At 49.3% G+C, this 15,718-nt stretch overlaps 2 protein-coding genes across 3 annotated transcripts in view; one reads left to right on the top strand and one right to left on the bottom strand.

Moving 5' to 3' along the window:
• Positions 1-3,762, top strand: part of Casp9 (caspase 9, apoptosis-related cysteine peptidase) — a 16,632-nt gene extending 12,870 nt beyond the window's left edge. Inside the window, exons 7-9 of one of the 2 annotated variants that reach the window (XM_013022232.1) lie at positions 510-689; positions 1,103-1,212; positions 3,359-3,762. In XM_013022232.1, coding sequence (XP_012877686.1) covers positions 510-689; positions 1,103-1,212; positions 3,359-3,451 — 383 coding nt within the window. In that variant the 3' untranslated portion in view covers positions 3,452-3,762. The remainder of the gene's footprint in view (positions 1-509; positions 690-1,102; positions 1,213-3,358) is intronic. The other variant, XM_013022233.1, reaches the window with a different exon arrangement.
• A 1,074-nt stretch (positions 3,763-4,836) lies between these two features.
• Positions 4,837-15,641, bottom strand: LOC105989911 (chymotrypsin-like elastase family member 2A). The gene is made up of 8 exons (XM_013022181.1): positions 15,570-15,641; positions 15,301-15,389; positions 13,077-13,174; positions 11,788-11,916; positions 11,175-11,311; positions 9,851-9,996; positions 8,326-8,478; positions 4,837-4,923 (listed from the first exon to the last, which is right to left on the bottom strand). Exons 1-8 carry the CDS (start codon positions 15,607-15,609, stop codon positions 4,906-4,908), a joined length of 810 nt encoding a protein of 269 aa, XP_012877635.1. The 5' UTR covers positions 15,610-15,641; the 3' UTR covers positions 4,837-4,905.
• Between the last annotated feature and the right edge of the window lie 77 nt (positions 15,642-15,718).

Below are 15,718 nucleotides of genomic sequence, written 5' to 3'. Positions count from 1 at the left end.
AAAAAAAAAGAAAAAAAAAGAAAACTGGAAGTGGCACAGTGGCTCAAAGTGGTAGAGTACTGCTACCCTTTACCGGCCCAGGCCCCAAGTTCAAGCCCATAACAATAACCACCAACAAAAAAAGTCTCACGGACATTTTTGCCCAGTCCGGCTTTGAACTGTGATCCTCAGATCTCAGCCTCCTGACTAGCTAGGGTTACAGATGTGAGCCACTGGCACCCAGCTGTGTGCTAATGTTGATGACATTTTGCATGAATGTTCTTAAAGACTTTTAGCTGTATTTTATTGTAGTGTCTTAGTGTCTGTCCAGATCATGCTCTCTGTGGAGGATGAGTTAGGAAGTGTTCCTTCCTCTTTAATTTGGAAAATTTAAAGGGCTGTAGTTAATTTTCCTTTGAGTGTTTGGTACATTCATGGTGAGGCCTCTTTCTTCTTTGTTAGGAAAAAATCCCTGTGTTGTAGTGGTGGGTGGGTCGCGGTGACGTAGTGTTGGTTTCTGCCTCTCACAGAGCAGAGGGACCATGGTTTTGAGGTGACCCTCAGTTCCCCCGAAGACAGGGGGTCCAGCAGCGACCCTGAGCCCGACGCTGCCCCTTTCCAGGAGGGCGCAAGGTCCTCTGACCAGCTGGATGCCATGTCAAGTTTGCCCACCCCCAGCGACATCCTCGTGTCTTACTCCACCTTCCCAGGTGAGCTCCTGCGGCCCAGGCAGCTGCCCATGAAGTCCTGCTGTGCCCCTTGCCGTCTGTGCCCCTGAGCCTGCAGCCTCCCCTGGCAGCCTCTACTCAGGGGGAGTGGGCAGCTTAGGGATTCCCCCTGCCTTGGCTCTCTTGACTTTAAAATGGGGACAGTCATTGTCCCTACAGGGTGGGAAAGAAGGAAGGAAGGATTTCCTTCTTCCCTGGGGTGAGGCACGTGCTTCTCAGAGCTGTTGCTCCGCAGCTGGGAAAATAGGGTCGGAGGTTGAGTCAGGTTCCGAGCTTGTGCTGCGGGACTGGCGCTGCCCTCACCACGGGGACGTGGAGGGTCATCTTGATGTGGCCCCAGCCTGCACGACTGGCCAGGGGCGGCTCTGCAGCGGCTCTGTGTTCTCCTCCCGAAGGTTTCGTCTCCTGGAGGGACGTCAAGAGCGGCTCTTGGTACATCGAGACTCTGGATGGCGTCCTGGAACAGTGGGCTCACTCTGAAGACCTGCAGTCCCTCCTGCTGAGGGTGAGTGCCCGTCTGCCCCAGGGCGGGGGAGGATGTAGATGCCACGTGGCCCCACTGCATATGTGGGAACGGTGGGAGCCAAACCAGAAGTAAATGACCATTGAGCTGGGATGAGAGTCACAGCTGCTGTGAGAATTGTTGGGTGCTTTTGCTGTGTGTGTGTGTGTGTGTGTGTGTGTGTGTGTGTCCGTGTGTGTGTGTCCGTGTGTGTGTGTCCGTGTATCCGTGTCCCCCGGAGCTTGAACTCAGGACCAGGGCATTGTCAATGAGCTTTTTTGTTCAAGGCTAGCACTTTACCATATGAGCCACAATTCTACTTCTGGCTTCTTTTTGGTAGTAATTGGAGATAAGAGTCTCATGGGGGCTGGGAAGGTGGCTCAGTGGTAGAGCACTTGCCTTGAGATGAAGAGCTGAGGGACAGCGCCCAGGCTCAGAGTTCAGGCCCACGACTGGACCCCCCCAAAAAAAAAAGGTCTCATGGACTTTCTTTCCTGCCTGGGCTGGCTTTGAACCACAATCCTCAAATCTTAGCCTCCTGAATAGCTGAGATTACAGGTGTGAACCATCAGTGCCCAGCTTTTTTAATTTTTCATTATTTTATTTTATTTTTTGTCGGTCATGGGGCTTGAACTCTGGGCCTGGGCGCGTCCCTCAGCTCTTCAGTTCAAGGCTAGTGCTCTACCACTTGAACCACAGCGCCACTTCCGGTTTTTTGGTGGTTTATTGGAGATAAGAGTCTCATGGACTTACTTACCTGGGCTGGCTTTGAACCATGATCCTCAGATCTCAACCTCCTGAGTAGCTAGGATTATAGGCACTAGCCACTGGCGCCCAGCTCTTTTATTTTTTGACATAGGGTTTCACTATGTAGTCCAGGTTTGCCTCAAACTCATGATCCTCCTACTACAGCCTCTTGAGATTACGGGTGTGTGAGCCTCCACTTCTGTAAATTTTTTTTTTCTTTTTGTCAGTTGTGGGGCTTAAACTCTGGGCTTGAGCATTGTTCCTGTGCCTTTCAGCTCAAGGCAAGCGCTCTACCACTTGAGCTATAGCATCACTTCCAGTTTTCTAGTGGTTTATTGGAGATAAGAGTCTCTCAGACTTTCTTGCCCAGGCTGGTTTTGAACTGTGATCCTCATATCTCATCCTCCTAAGTAGCTAGGATTACAGGCACCCAACTGAGTTTTTTTTTTTTTTTTTTGAGGTGGTTTGGGGGCTTAGACTCAGGGCTTGGCTGCTATCCCTAAGCTCTTTTACTCAAGGCTAGTGCTCTACTACTTGAGCTATATAGCACTTCTGGCCTTTTAAGAGTCTTACGGATTTTCCTGTTTGGGTTGGCTTTGAACCTCGATCTTCAAATCTCAGTCTGGTTGGTGTGTGTGTGTGTGTGTGTGTTGCCTGTCTTAGGGCTTGAACTCAGGACCATGTGTGTGTGTGTGTGTGTGTGTGTGTGTGTGTGTGTGTGTGTGTGTGTTGCCTGTCTTAGGGCTTGAACCTAGGACCTGAATCTTAGGACCTGGATGCTGTTCCTGAGTCTCTTTGTGCTCAAGGCTAGTGCTCTACCACTTGAGCCACAGCGCCTGCCACTTTCAACTTTTTCTAAGTATTTTATTGAAGATAAGATTCTTAAGGTCCAGATGCCAGTTGCTCATGCCTATAATCCTAGCTACTCAGGAGGCTGAGATCTGAGGATCACAGTTCAAAGCCAGCCTGGGCAGGAAAGTCCATGAGACTCTTATTTATAATTAACTATCAGAAAACTGCAAGTGGCACTGTGGCTCAAGTGGTAGAGCTCCCACCTTGAGCAAAATAGTTCAAGGACAACTCCCACACCCAGAGTTCAAGCCCCACAACCGACAAAAAAAAAAAGTCCTTGAGACTATTCTGCCCAGGTTGGCTTCAAACCACAATCCTCAGATCTCAGCCTCCTGAGTAGCTAGGATTATAGTTGTGAGCCACTGGCCCCAGGCTTTTTGTGTTTTTATACTTGCAGTTGAGATTTTTATTAGGTAGCTCCCCTGCAGGATGCTACAGCTACAGCTGTGTTTTAAAGGGCACATTTAGTGGGTCCTCTCCTTTTCCCCCTCTTTTCTTGCTTCTGGGAAGAGGTTTGAATTCACAGGTGCCTCTGTGGTTGTGTTTGCAGGTTGCAAATGCCGTTGCAGAGAGAGGGGTTTACAATAAACAGATTCCTGGTTGTTTCAATTTCCTCCGGAAAAAGCTTTTCTTTAAAACTTAAGGCTGGGCCCACTCCTCCTGCCTTGTTGGTCACCCCTATAACCTTCCTGCTCCGGGAGGTTGAGTCGTCTACTTCACTGGATGCTAAGGATCTTGTAGCTTGTGGGGTCCGCTCGCTCCCTTCTGGATGTGGATGTGCCTTGAGCTTCCCAGCTGGGGACAGAGGTGCAGAACGCCACCGTGGAAGACCCGTGCACACTCCCTTCCAGCTTAGGAGCCGTGGGTCTGCAGAGATCTTTGCCTGCTGACAAACCAGCAACTGTGCTAGAGTCCTAAACAACTGGGATTCCCAACGAAGGTGGTTAACTTCCCTTTCTCAAATTATTTTTATTATTATTATTTTTTGGGGTCTGATCGTGGGGCCTGAACTCTGGGCCTGGGCGCTGTCCCTCAGCTCTTCAGCTCAAATCTAGCGCTCTACCACTTGAGCCACAGCGCCACTTCCGGCTTTTTTTTCCTGCTTATGTGGTGCTGAGGAATCGAACCCAGGGCCTCATGCGTGCAAGGCAAGCACTCTACCACTGAGCCACCTTCCCAGCCCCTCAAATTATTTAAGAAAATAAATCTTGTGTGATTCTGGATTTTGTTTTACCTATTTTCCTCCATCTTGCTCCTGCTCTGTTCTTCCTAATAGTGGAGGGTTGTGGGTTTTTTTTTGTTTGTTTGTGTGTGATTTTTCTTTTTTTTAAACTTAGGGCCTGGGTGCTATCCCTTGGTTTTTTTGTTTTTGTCGGTTATGGGGCTTGAACTCTGTGCTTGGGCGCTGTCCCTGCGCTCTTAAGCTCAAGGCTAGCGTTCTACCACTTGAGCCACAGTGACACTTCCGGTTTTGTAGTGGTTTACTGGAGATAAGTCATACGGACTTCCCTTGCCGGGCTGGCTTTGAACTGCGATCCTCAGATCTCAGCCTCCTGAGTAGCTAGGATTATAGGTGTGAGCCAGCAGCGCCTGGCTACCTTGGTTTTGCCCTTCAAGGCTGGTGTTCTACCACTTGAGCCACAGCTCTACTTCCAGCTTTTTGCTATTTAATTGGAGATAAGAGTCTCATGGACTTTACTATCTGGGCTGGCATCGAACCACAATTCTTAGATCTCAGGTCTCTTTGCTGCGTAGCTAGGATGACAAGCATGAGCCATTGGCAGCTGACTTCCTTTTTTTCCCCCAAACATTTCTCCATGGCTTTCTTTATGTCCTATAGGAGTGAAGCTCAGAGAGCTTGAGCTCTTCTCCATTCTTTCCAAGTCTGGAGGGGACCTCTGACCTGAGCCTGGGTCTCTGGAATCCCAACGGGACCCTGTTCCAGACTGCAGAGAAAGCTGCCCCCCGGGGTGGTAGGCTGCCCTCAGCCCGGCTGATTCCCTGTTAATAAGACTCATTGAGATCAGATTCATTGAATTGATTGTTACTTTATTGTTACTTTCCTCCTTCGTCTGACGATCTCAGAGACATCCTCATTTAGTTCCTTGCCATCACCTGCAGGACACATGCAAGCAAACAACAGGTTAATCCTCTTGGTAGAGCTGCACTGAGCACGTTCCTGCCTGATTCTGTCTCCATGCATCACAGGGGGCTGTGCTTTCTGAGGAGTTCTAGAAAAATATGATCATAGCTTTGTATTGACCTTCTGAGGTCTTCTTTAGCTGAGAGTCCTGTTTGGGTGTGTGGTCAGGGGTGTTTTATTTGTGAACCCCTAAAAATGATATGCCAAATGCATGAGATAGATGAGATTTTAAGTTTCCTGCTGCTGTTTCTGAGGCACGGTCACACACTGCAGCGGAACTGCAATTTGCTTTCACAACCTCTCACTTGCTAAGCATACGTTGTGACCATTCAGTCACACTTGCAGTCCCCACACATTTTAACAGGCCATTTTGGAGCAGCGAAGATGCTACACATATAGCAGCGATGCAGACCAGAGTGTGAACACGTGTCCAGGACCACTGCAGCCACATAGAAATGTAAACTAGGGGCCAGATGGAAGCCGCCATCATGATTCACCAGGGAGAGCATGGAGCCCTCATACATGAAGAAATCAGAGCTGTTTGGGCCAGAATGGTGAAAATATGAAAGGTGATACATAGAGTGGACCTTGGTTGCATGAGAAAAGTTGTGGATTGGGAATAAAACCTTTTTTTGGTAAGAAGAGTACATGGGAGCTATTTATTATTCTTTTTTTGGGGGTGGGGGCAGTACTGGTATTTAAACTCAGGCCCTCACACTTGGAAAAGAGATGCTCTACCACTTGAGCCATACCTCCAGACCCTTTGCTTTGCTTTGGTTATTTTCAGGTTAGGGTCTCATTTTAAGCCTTGGCTTAAATCATGCTTCTTGTGTGAGCATGGATGACAGGCGTGAGCCACAGCACCCAGCCTTGGGGCTTTCCTCATAGCACAGATAATAGGCTTGTACCACTGAGCCTGTACCACTGTTGGTTGAGATGGAGTTTTGTGAACTTCAAACCATAATTCCCTGATCTCTGCCTCCAAGGTAGCTGGGATTACAGGTTTGTGCCACCAGTTTACATGTAGGCATTTAAAAAGTGTGGGCATAAAAACCAGAAGACCACACACAGAGTTATTAATGTTGCAGAATGGAATGATGGAGACTTTTTGCTCCCTCTCCCCCAGCCCAATTATGGGGCTTGAACTGGGCCTGGGCACTGTCCCTGAGTTCTTTTGCTCTAGGCTACTATTCTACCACTTTGAGCTGCAGCACCACTTCTGGTTTTCTGGTGGCTAATTGGAAATAAGAGTTTCATGGATTTTCCTGCCTGGGCTGGCTTTGAACCATGATCCTCAGATCTCAGCCTTCTAAGTAGCTAGGATTACAGATGTGAGCCACTAACACCTGGCTGAGACTCCTATTTTTGTGTCCGATATACTCCTCTATTAGTACTTTTGCAAAGACATTTATTACCTTTTTTTTTTTTTTTTGCCCGTCATGGGGTTTGAACTCAGGGTATAGGCACTGTCCCTGAGCTTCTTTTGTTCAAGGCTAGCACTCTACCACTTGAGCCACAGTGCCACTTATGTTGTTTTCTGTTTATGTGGTACTGAGGAATTGAACCCATGGCTTCATGCATGCTAGGCAAGCGCTCTACCACTAAGCCACATTCCCAGCCCATGTATTACCTTCTGAACAAACAATAAAGCTAAAGACTGCTGAAGGCCCACATGACACTCTTGTGCATGTGTGTGCACAGGCCTGGGCCTCCCAACTCCTCCCTGAGCGAGTCTTCATGGCAGCTTCCTGGCCTTGGCTCCTCATCTGTCTAGGCTGAGTGGGGCAGGTGTCCCAGCCCCTGCAGGGCTATGTGTACACACAGGACACGTGTGCTCTTGCTGGGGCCACTACACGTTCCCGCTGGCCTTTGTGTAGCTGCTGGGCAGCCTCCTCCAGCGGGGAGCTGGCTGCCTGCTTTCCACTCCTGGAACCGGTACCTAGCATCTACGCTAGCCTGCAGGTCCTCTAGCTGCTCCGTAAGGTTTGCTTCCCTGTTGTCTCCATTGGCTGGCCTGCTCTGATGAGCCTGAGTGTGACTGGGAGCAGCTGACACCCAAGGCCAGGACAGTTGTCCTGGCCCCTACCAGGACCCTGACAGTGATCTCAGGCCCAGCTGTTCTATGACTCACAGGAGCCACGGATCTGGCTGCCATCCTTCCCGACCAGCGAGGCTCCTTTAAAGTGCTGGGGCTTTCTACCGCTTTCCCTCTGCCAAGATTCCATCATGGGATTCTCAGTTGTTGTTTTAAATCCACAAATGACTGTTGATTGTCCATTTTTCTCCACCAAACTTTTGGGATCTCAGGCTATGTCCACTTTGTTGGCGCAGGGTGAATGGGGGAGCTGGAAGCAGCTGCCTGTGGACATTGCTGTTCTGGGCCCCCTGTGACCACATGCTCATGGTTGCAGCTGCCTATTTGGTTTTGTAACAGAGTGAGGATTTAATTGCATTTCACAGCTTCCTGCAAATGAAACTTGGAGCAATGAAACCAGCCTCTCGCTCCCTCTGGGCTCAGGTACAAACACCACCTTCCCTACCTGCCCTGGCTCTTGAACGTGCTGATGAGGCCAGGCTAGCATGATGCTGGAGTGCTTGAAGACATTTCCATTTTACACAGTACCCTTTTCCCTCCTGGCATCTGCTCTAGGTCCCGTGTCTCCACTGTCCCCACAACTTCTGGATACTGGTGCTAGCAACTTTAAAAGTTAGTATTACATCTGTTTTCTGGAGACGGTCTTGCTTTGTAGCCCACTCTGGCCTGGAATGTATCCTATAGCCTAGGCGGGCCTTGAACTCCTGATCCTCCTTAAAAGGCTGGCTCAGCCTTTTAAGTCTGAGATTGAAATATTTTGTCAGCCCTGGGCTTTCAGCTCAGGGTTTTGTGCTTGCTAGGCTGGCACTCTTAAAATTTGAATCATACCCACGGTCCTTTTTAAATATTATTTTTGGAAAATACAATTCTCATTCAGGACCTGCCTGTGACCGTGATCCTCCTCATGCCTCGTGGCGGCTGGGATGACAGATGCACAATGCCACACTGAGGTGGGGTTTCACTACCCATCCCCTCACCCCATGGCCTTCAACCACAGTCCTCCAGATCTACACTTCCCAAGTGGCTTGCCCATAAATTATTTTCTAAAATAAAGTTATGGTGGTCATTATAAATAAATGTGTGTTGAAGCTGGGCGCCGGTGGCCTATACCTGTAATCCTAGCTATTCAGGAGGCTGAGATCTGAGGCTCATGCTTTGAAGTTAGCCCAAGCAGAAAAGTCCATGAGACTCTTATCTCCAATAAACTACTCCAAAAAAACATGAAATGGTACTGTGTGGCCCAGTGCTTGTGTGGGCATTGACCTGGTCCGGTTCTTACCGAATTGATCCAGCCGATGTAGTTGGACACCCGGGTGAAGACTGAGGGCTTTTGGGGGTAGTTGCAGCCCAATGAGGACCCGAAGCTGACCACACCATGCACCTGCCACTGGCCACTGCTTGTCTGGCAGTTCAGTGGCCCACCGGAGTCACCCTGAGGAATCAAGAGTTGGGGTGAAGGGATGGGGTGATGGAGGAGGGAAGGGGGAGCCCACTGGAGCCCTGTTTCTCAACATACACATTGTGTTCTACGTAAGTCACCATGTCCTATGAACCAGCCCGGTGGTGAGCACTGGTGGCATCATCATACCACCAGTGCTACCATGTCTCCTATGTGCCCTGCCCTGCCTGAGCAGTGTCCTGAGGGGACCTGGAAAATCTGGGAGTCTAAAACGGGACGTTCAGAAACCTTAATTTGTTCAGAGCTTATGGCCTTGCCCATGGTGGGGCAGGGAAGCGAAGGAGTGGAGAACGCGATGCCGGCGAGGCTGCCACCCAGGCTTCACTACCACAGCCACGTCCCTCCTCCATGAAGGCCTTTCCTGGCATGCTATTAGGGCAGAGGGGTGGGGTGCAGTGGATCAGAAGGGTTTGGGGGTACAGTTGATTGTTATTTAGGGACCTCTCCACTACAGTATCTCCTCTTCCTCTCATAGCAATTTCTTCCTTTCCTTCTTTTTCTTTTTTTGTTGGTTATGGGGTTTGACCTCTGAGCCTGGGCACTGTCCTTCAGCTCAAGGCAAGTGCTCTACCACTTGAGCCACAGCGCTACTTCTGGTTTTCTGGTGGTTTATTAGAGATAAGAGTCTCATGGGGCTGGGAAGGTGGCTCAGTGGTAGAGTGCTTGCCTTGCATGCCTGAGGCCCTGGGTTCGATTCCTCAGCACCACATAAGCAAAAAGAAAAAAAGCCGGAAGTGGCGCTGTGGCTCAACTGGTAGAGCGCTAGCCTTGAGCTGAAGAGCTGAGGGACAGCGCCCAGGCTCAGAGTTCAGGCCCCACGACCGGACCCAAAGAGTCTCATGGACTTTTCTGCCTGGGCTGGCTTTGAGCCGCGATCCTCAGATCTCAGCCTCCTGAGTAACTAGGATTACAGGCATGAGCCACCAGTGCCCGGCTTTTATAGCAATTTCTTTTGGTTAAGAAACCATCTTCAGAAAGGCTTTCATGGCAGCCTCCAAGAGGGGACTCCTTGGGCTACTGATGGGATTAATTTAACAGCTAATCTGGAAGCCACCTCAGAAAGGCCTTAGTCCAGAGAACATTTCCCCTTTCCTTAGTGTAGGAGGGATGGCAGTAAGGAGAGACCCCAGGAAGGACTTCTCAGTAATGAAGTCAGGTGGACACTATAAGGGAAATCTCAAAACATCTTCCCCACCCCACAAAGATAAAGGTCCAGTTCTGAAATCTCCAGAGCTGTTCCCACAGTTTCTGCCCAGAGGTGCTAGGAGGGGGTGGCAGGCCCCCTGGGGCTCTTCCCCACGCTCACATCTTGGTGTAGAGGGGGTCCCTAACTTTGTGTACTCACATTGCAGCTGGAGATCACCCCGTCGCCGCCGGCGCAGACCATGGTGGTCTTCACGGCACTGCCCCACCAGGTAGGTTTTGAGCACGTGGCAAAGTCCACAACTAGTAACCGGCCCTGCTGCAGGATATCAGGACTGGGTCCTCCGGCTGGGTGAGACCAGAGAGAAGGCATTAGAGCGACTCCTGAGTAAAAATGAAGTGCGGACACCTACCTATTGAGCTTTCTCTGTCCAGCACCATTTTTGGGGGGGGGTTATGGGCTTGAACTCAGGACTTGGGTGCTGTCCCTGAGCTGTTTTTTTTTTTCAAGGCTAGTGCTCTACCACGTTGACCCACAGTACCACTTCAGTTTTCTTGTGATTAATTGGAGATAAGAGTCCCATGGACTTTCCTGCCCCAGCTGGCTTTGGACCGCAATCCTCAGAGCTCAGCCTCTTGAGTAGCTAGGATGGCAGGCGCAAGCCACCAGCACCCAGCCAGCACTGTTCTTCCTGGCCCCCTACCTTTCTTCCATCCAAAGGGTTGCAATGGGAAGAACAGTTGTGCTGTCTGTACTTATGTCCTCACCATTGAGTGGGTAGTGTTATGGCCATTGCTGATTGGTTCAGTGGTGAGCACCTGACTCAAGCTAAAGCCAATGAGCTTCTTCCCCTGGGAATTTGGGCTGGACACTGAGATCCTAGCCAGAGTGCTGTTGGTGGTGACTGCTATATTCTTCCATGTAGCAAAAAAAATGAGATAGACCTTAAAGAAAAGAAATCTGAGGGAGTGTTGAGCTTGTTTCTTACAGGTTTGCAGTCCTTAGTTCTAACTTGTTCTTGATCCTTTTTAGGATGTGGGGCCTAGGGCTTGAACTCAGGGACTTGGCACTCTCCCTTAGCATTTTCACTCCAGGTTAGCACTTTACTCCTCTACTTTCAGCTTTTTGTTGGTAATTGGAGATAAGAATCTCTCAGATTTGGGGGGAGGGGGAGGCTGGGAAGGGATGTGAAGGGTAAACCAAAGGAGGAGGCTGCAATGCTTGGTAAGAAATGTACCCATTATCCTGCCCATGTAATTGTAACCCCTCTGTACAGTATGTTCACAAAAAAAAAAAGAATCTCTCAGATTTGTCTCCCTGCTCTGGCTTTGAACTTCGATCCTCAGATCTCAGTCTTGTGGGTATCCCCACAGACACATTTTCTGTTCTCTCAGCAACCTGTGATGCAGGTACGGTTATCATCTCTATTTTACAGATGAGGAAGCAGCTAATAGTGGAAGAGCTGAGATTGGACTCCAGGCAGACTCATCACTGAGAGGGTGAGAGCACCCTGGCTTGCACTTACTTATCAGCCTGCCCCAGCCGGTGACGTAGCAGGGGTAGTTGTTGGGGAGAATGGTGCCAGCAGCTGGGAGTCGGGCCAGCTGGATCTTGTTACTGAGGGTGGCATGGCTGGCCAGTTTGAGCAGGGCGATGTCATTGCTGGATTGGGAAAGAGGTAGGATGTGAGGAGCGTGGAGCCTCCCCCTCCCCCTCCTCTGTCATTTCTCAGTGTGTGGTAATAATCCAAGGCTATCCCAGTAGATGGCATGGGTGGGCTGGGTACCTCATAAATGAGGAAGAGCTTGTGGAAAGGGGGTGGGAGAGACTGTCCTATGGCATGTCTGCTCTTAGGTCTGCACCTTACCCAAGTCCCCTCAGCATGGACTGGACGCAAGGTCAAGGGAAGCCTGGGGGGTCCAGGAACCTGCAGGTATAACTGGTAGGTATCCCACTGTCTCTCCTGCTCCTCCCCACCCGCATCCCAGGAGCTCCCCACCCAGGTGACTTTGGGACTAGCTCCAAATCTGGGGATGAGAGCTTCTTTCTCTCCCTTCAGAAGGAAGGAACAGAGGAGGGGTGAGGTTGAGCCCCCTCCGTGCCCCACCCCCACCCTGTAGTGCTGGGACAGAACGTACCCTTGGGCGACCTGGTTGGGGTTCCAGTTCTCGTGCAGTATGTGCTTGGAGACCCTGATGGCCAGCGAGCCGGACTCCTCAGTGGACAGTCTGTGCCGGCCCAGCACCACACGGTAGGTATTCGTGTTGCTGGGAGGGGCCATGTGAAGAGGTCAGCATCCTCTTTTCTCCACCCCCCCCCACCCCTGCAGGCAAGGACACCCCCAACACATAACATGGGAGAAGGGACTAGCAAGCTACTGCTATATGTATGTCTAGTGGGACTTGGGGAGTTTTCTTCCCTGGGGTAGCCAGTTATGAAGTGAATAGGATAACCAAAACTATAATCATCCTAACTATCCTGTACTAATTATAAGCTATAACATGTAATAAAAGTTGTGCTAATATATCTGGATGCTAGAGGCTCACACGCCGGTAATCCTAACAACTCAGGAGGCTGAGATCTCAGGACTATGGTTCAAAAATGTAGCAGACCCAATAGGACCAAGGGAGGCATTCCATCCCTGGAGTCCCAGGGAAAGAGGAGGACAAGTGAATAGTGCAAGCCTTATTCTTGCCTTTCCTCCCCCCTCCTGGTCCTAAGGCTTGAACTTAGGGCCTGGGTGCTGTCCCTGAGCTCTTTTTGCTCCTGGTCCTAGGGCTTGAACTTAGGGCCTGGGTACTGTCCCTGAGCTCTTTTTGCTCAAGGCTAGCATTCCACTATTTGAGCCACTTCCAGCTTTTTCTGGAAAAATAGTTAAGAATCTGGAGATAAGAGTCTCACAGACTTTCCTGCCTGGGCTAGCTTTGAACTGGAATCCTCAGATCTCAGCCTTCTGAGTGGCTAGGGTGAACCATTGGCACACAGCCCTTGTGGGCCTTGTTGATGGATATATGTGCTATCATTAACCTTTCTTGAGCACATACTAGGTGACAGGCACTAGAGTGCCCACACTGAACTCTGCTATCTTGTTTTCTCTGTTATTCTATTTTTGCAGGAGATAGTATTGGATAAGGCACTTAAGTTGTCAAAGGAACACACTTCCTGTCAAAGGAGCACACTTCCAAGCACAGGCAGATCATCTGGCATTCCCTGCAAGGTTAGGAGCTGAGCTTTCTCCTCTTCTCTCCATGTCCAGAGCACTCAATCCATGCCATGTATGAATTGACCAACATTATGTCATAGATTGACAGACATTTGTGTCTCTGACAGGCAAGTGGCTATTTGCAAGGTTCCTTTATAGAGGGTGATTCAGCCACCATTGGAGAAGAGGTCTAGGCAGGAGGGGTGGCCAGGGAAAACCAGTTACCTGATGCAGTGGGCGGCTGTTAGGACCCAGTTTGTGGCCACCAGGGAGCCACCACAGGTGTGATACCACTGGCCACCGGAGCTGTACTGCAGGGAGACCTGCGGAAGAATCACAGGTGTGCTGGTAGCTGGAAGCGGGGGCCCAGGCTCCCTCAGAGGAGGGCTGGACCTAGGTGAGTGCATAACTCAGGTACAGAGCTTAAGAGGGTGCCCAGCTTCCAACAATAAGAGAAAACCAGGTTGATGTTGTTTTTTTGTGATTGCACTTAAGTGTTTTTTTTTTTTTCACCCAAGGCTGATGCTGTACCACTTGAACCCCCTCCACATTCCAGTTTTTGGCTAGTTGATTAGAGATAAGAGGCTCTCAGATTTGTCTGCCTGGGCTAGCTTTGAACTCTGTTCCTCAGAGCACAGCCTTCTGAATAGCTAGGAGTACAGGCAAGAGCCACTAATGCAGGGCTTAATGCTTTATATAAACACACACACACACACACACACACAATCTATGATTAAAAAAAACCCAAACCAACAAAACCTTTTTGGGATGGGGCTGGTGGTTGCACGCTTGTGATCTCAGCACTCACAAAGGCTGAGACAGGAATATGATGAGTTCAGACTGGTCTGGGCTAACTGTCTCAAAAACCAAGAAAGGCTGGGGAGGTGGCTTAGTGGTAAAGTGTTTGCCTAGCATGCATGAAGCCCTGGGTTCAATTCTGTAGTACCACATATACAGAAAAAAGCCGGAAGTGGCACTGTGGCTCAAGTGGTAGAGTGCTAGCCTTGAGCAAAAGAAGCTCAGGGACAGTTCCCAGGCCCTGAGTTCAAGCCCCAGGACTGGCAACCCCCCAAAAAAAACACTACCACCAAACAAAAACCCCTCAAAACAATATCAGAGATTTATATAGGGCACTAAAATATAACTGTTGGAAACCTCTCCCTTGAAACTTGTTAGGAGATATAATCTTATTATTTCTCCAGTTCAAAATGTCTAAAAACTAACGCTTGAAATTGCCCCACCTCCCAATCCTCTTCTCCTCAGGCTTCCCTGTCTTGCTCCATGGCCAATCCACTTTCTAGCTGCTTGGCCCCACTCTTGTGTCCTGCCCAGTATTTTCATTGATATCACTATTATTACAGCAAATATGCCTTTGTCACACACGTTTAACTTGTAGTTTTGGCCAAGGGTGGCTTAAAATAAAAGGTCTAAAACTAAAAACTAAAGCTTCCCAGCATACACGGCACAGCTCTGTTAGTGGGAGAAGCTCTCCGTCAATCTTGAGTTATCATCAGTTGTATTTAAATTATTATGTGATTGTTCAGTGTTTCCTTGTTACTAATTTTGTGAAAATAGGCCTCCCTAAAATGCAAGTGGTGCCCAGCACTGATGACAGGTCCTGATTGTAATCTTAGCTTCTCAAGAGGCTGGGATCTACAAAACCAGGGTTTGAGGCCAGACTGGGCACACGGAAATCTACATGATTCTGTCTCCAAAATAATCAGCAAAAAAGAAAAAGAAAAAGAAACAAAACTGGGCTGGAGGTGCAGCTCAAATGTTAGACCATCAGCAGAGCATGGAGGCTGAACAAGTGCAAGGCTCTGAGTACAGACTTAGTACCAGGAAAGCAAGCAAGCAAGAAAGGAAGGAAAGGAGAAAGAGAGAGAGAGAGAGAGAGAGAGAGAGAGAGAGAGAATGGTTTCCCCCAAAGTGAGAAATTTATATTTATGTTTGTTGGAAGGTGCATGGCTTTAGTGGAATCAAGCCTCCAAGGTTCAGTGCTGAACACTCTACATGGTGTCTCCTTGGGGCCAGATAGATACCAGAGGATACCAAGAATTTACAGAACATCAAGGTAAGGAAACATTTATTTTCATTGTTAGCACTGACTTACCTACAAGTAGGGATCAATTTGCATGAGCAACACCAATTGGCTCATTGAAACAAAGAACATTTGCATAGGAATGATGAATGGTCCATTGGAATAACTCTATCTGTAAGCAAGCATCTGATCAGCTAACATTAAGAACAGCTGTGAACCTGAGTGTCAGGGAAGTGGGCGGGGCAGCAGCTTATCAAAGCTCTTGCTTCCAGGCATTTATTCCTTAAGTTGCTGCTGCTTCCAGGAGTTTCTACTAGTTCTCATCTTTGCCAATCTATCAGATCCCACAAAGGAGTGATGAGAAATGAGTGGGGGTGGGGAGGGAGGATGGAGAGGTGGCTGACTTACCTGCCAGGGCCAGCTGTTGGGTGATGCATTCTGGCCTCCAACCACCCTGCCCAGGTCGGGTAGAGAAGCGGTAAGCCCAGAGCTGATGGCTGTGGGGAGAGAAAGAAAGGATCATGAGTGTAGAAGCAGTGACCCAAGAAATGAAAACTACAGTTGCTGTGTACCCAACCAAGGTGGAATTCCTCATTCTAGAAGGACCCCAAGAGGTCAGAGTCCTCCTGCCCTTTGCTGTGCTTCTTTGGACCCAAGGATGGGATGACAGGACTTACCTCCAGCCACCAATGCAGACAGCAGCAAGGTCCTGATCATGGTGTATGCGTGGGATTGGATAAGGATGACCCTGTCTCAACCCAGGTTTTATGAGCAGACTTATCAGCATAAGGAACACACAAGATGGAGATTTTCTCAAACTCCGATA

The sequence above is a fragment of the Dipodomys ordii genome, unplaced genomic scaffold (assembly GCF_000151885.1).
Source record: "Dipodomys ordii isolate 6190 unplaced genomic scaffold, Dord_2.0 Scaffold61, whole genome shotgun sequence".
NCBI lineage: Eukaryota > Metazoa > Chordata > Mammalia > Rodentia > Heteromyidae > Dipodomys > Dipodomys ordii.
The sequence above is the reverse complement of the archived record's forward strand: the minus strand, read 5'-3'. Positions and strand labels throughout refer to the sequence as shown.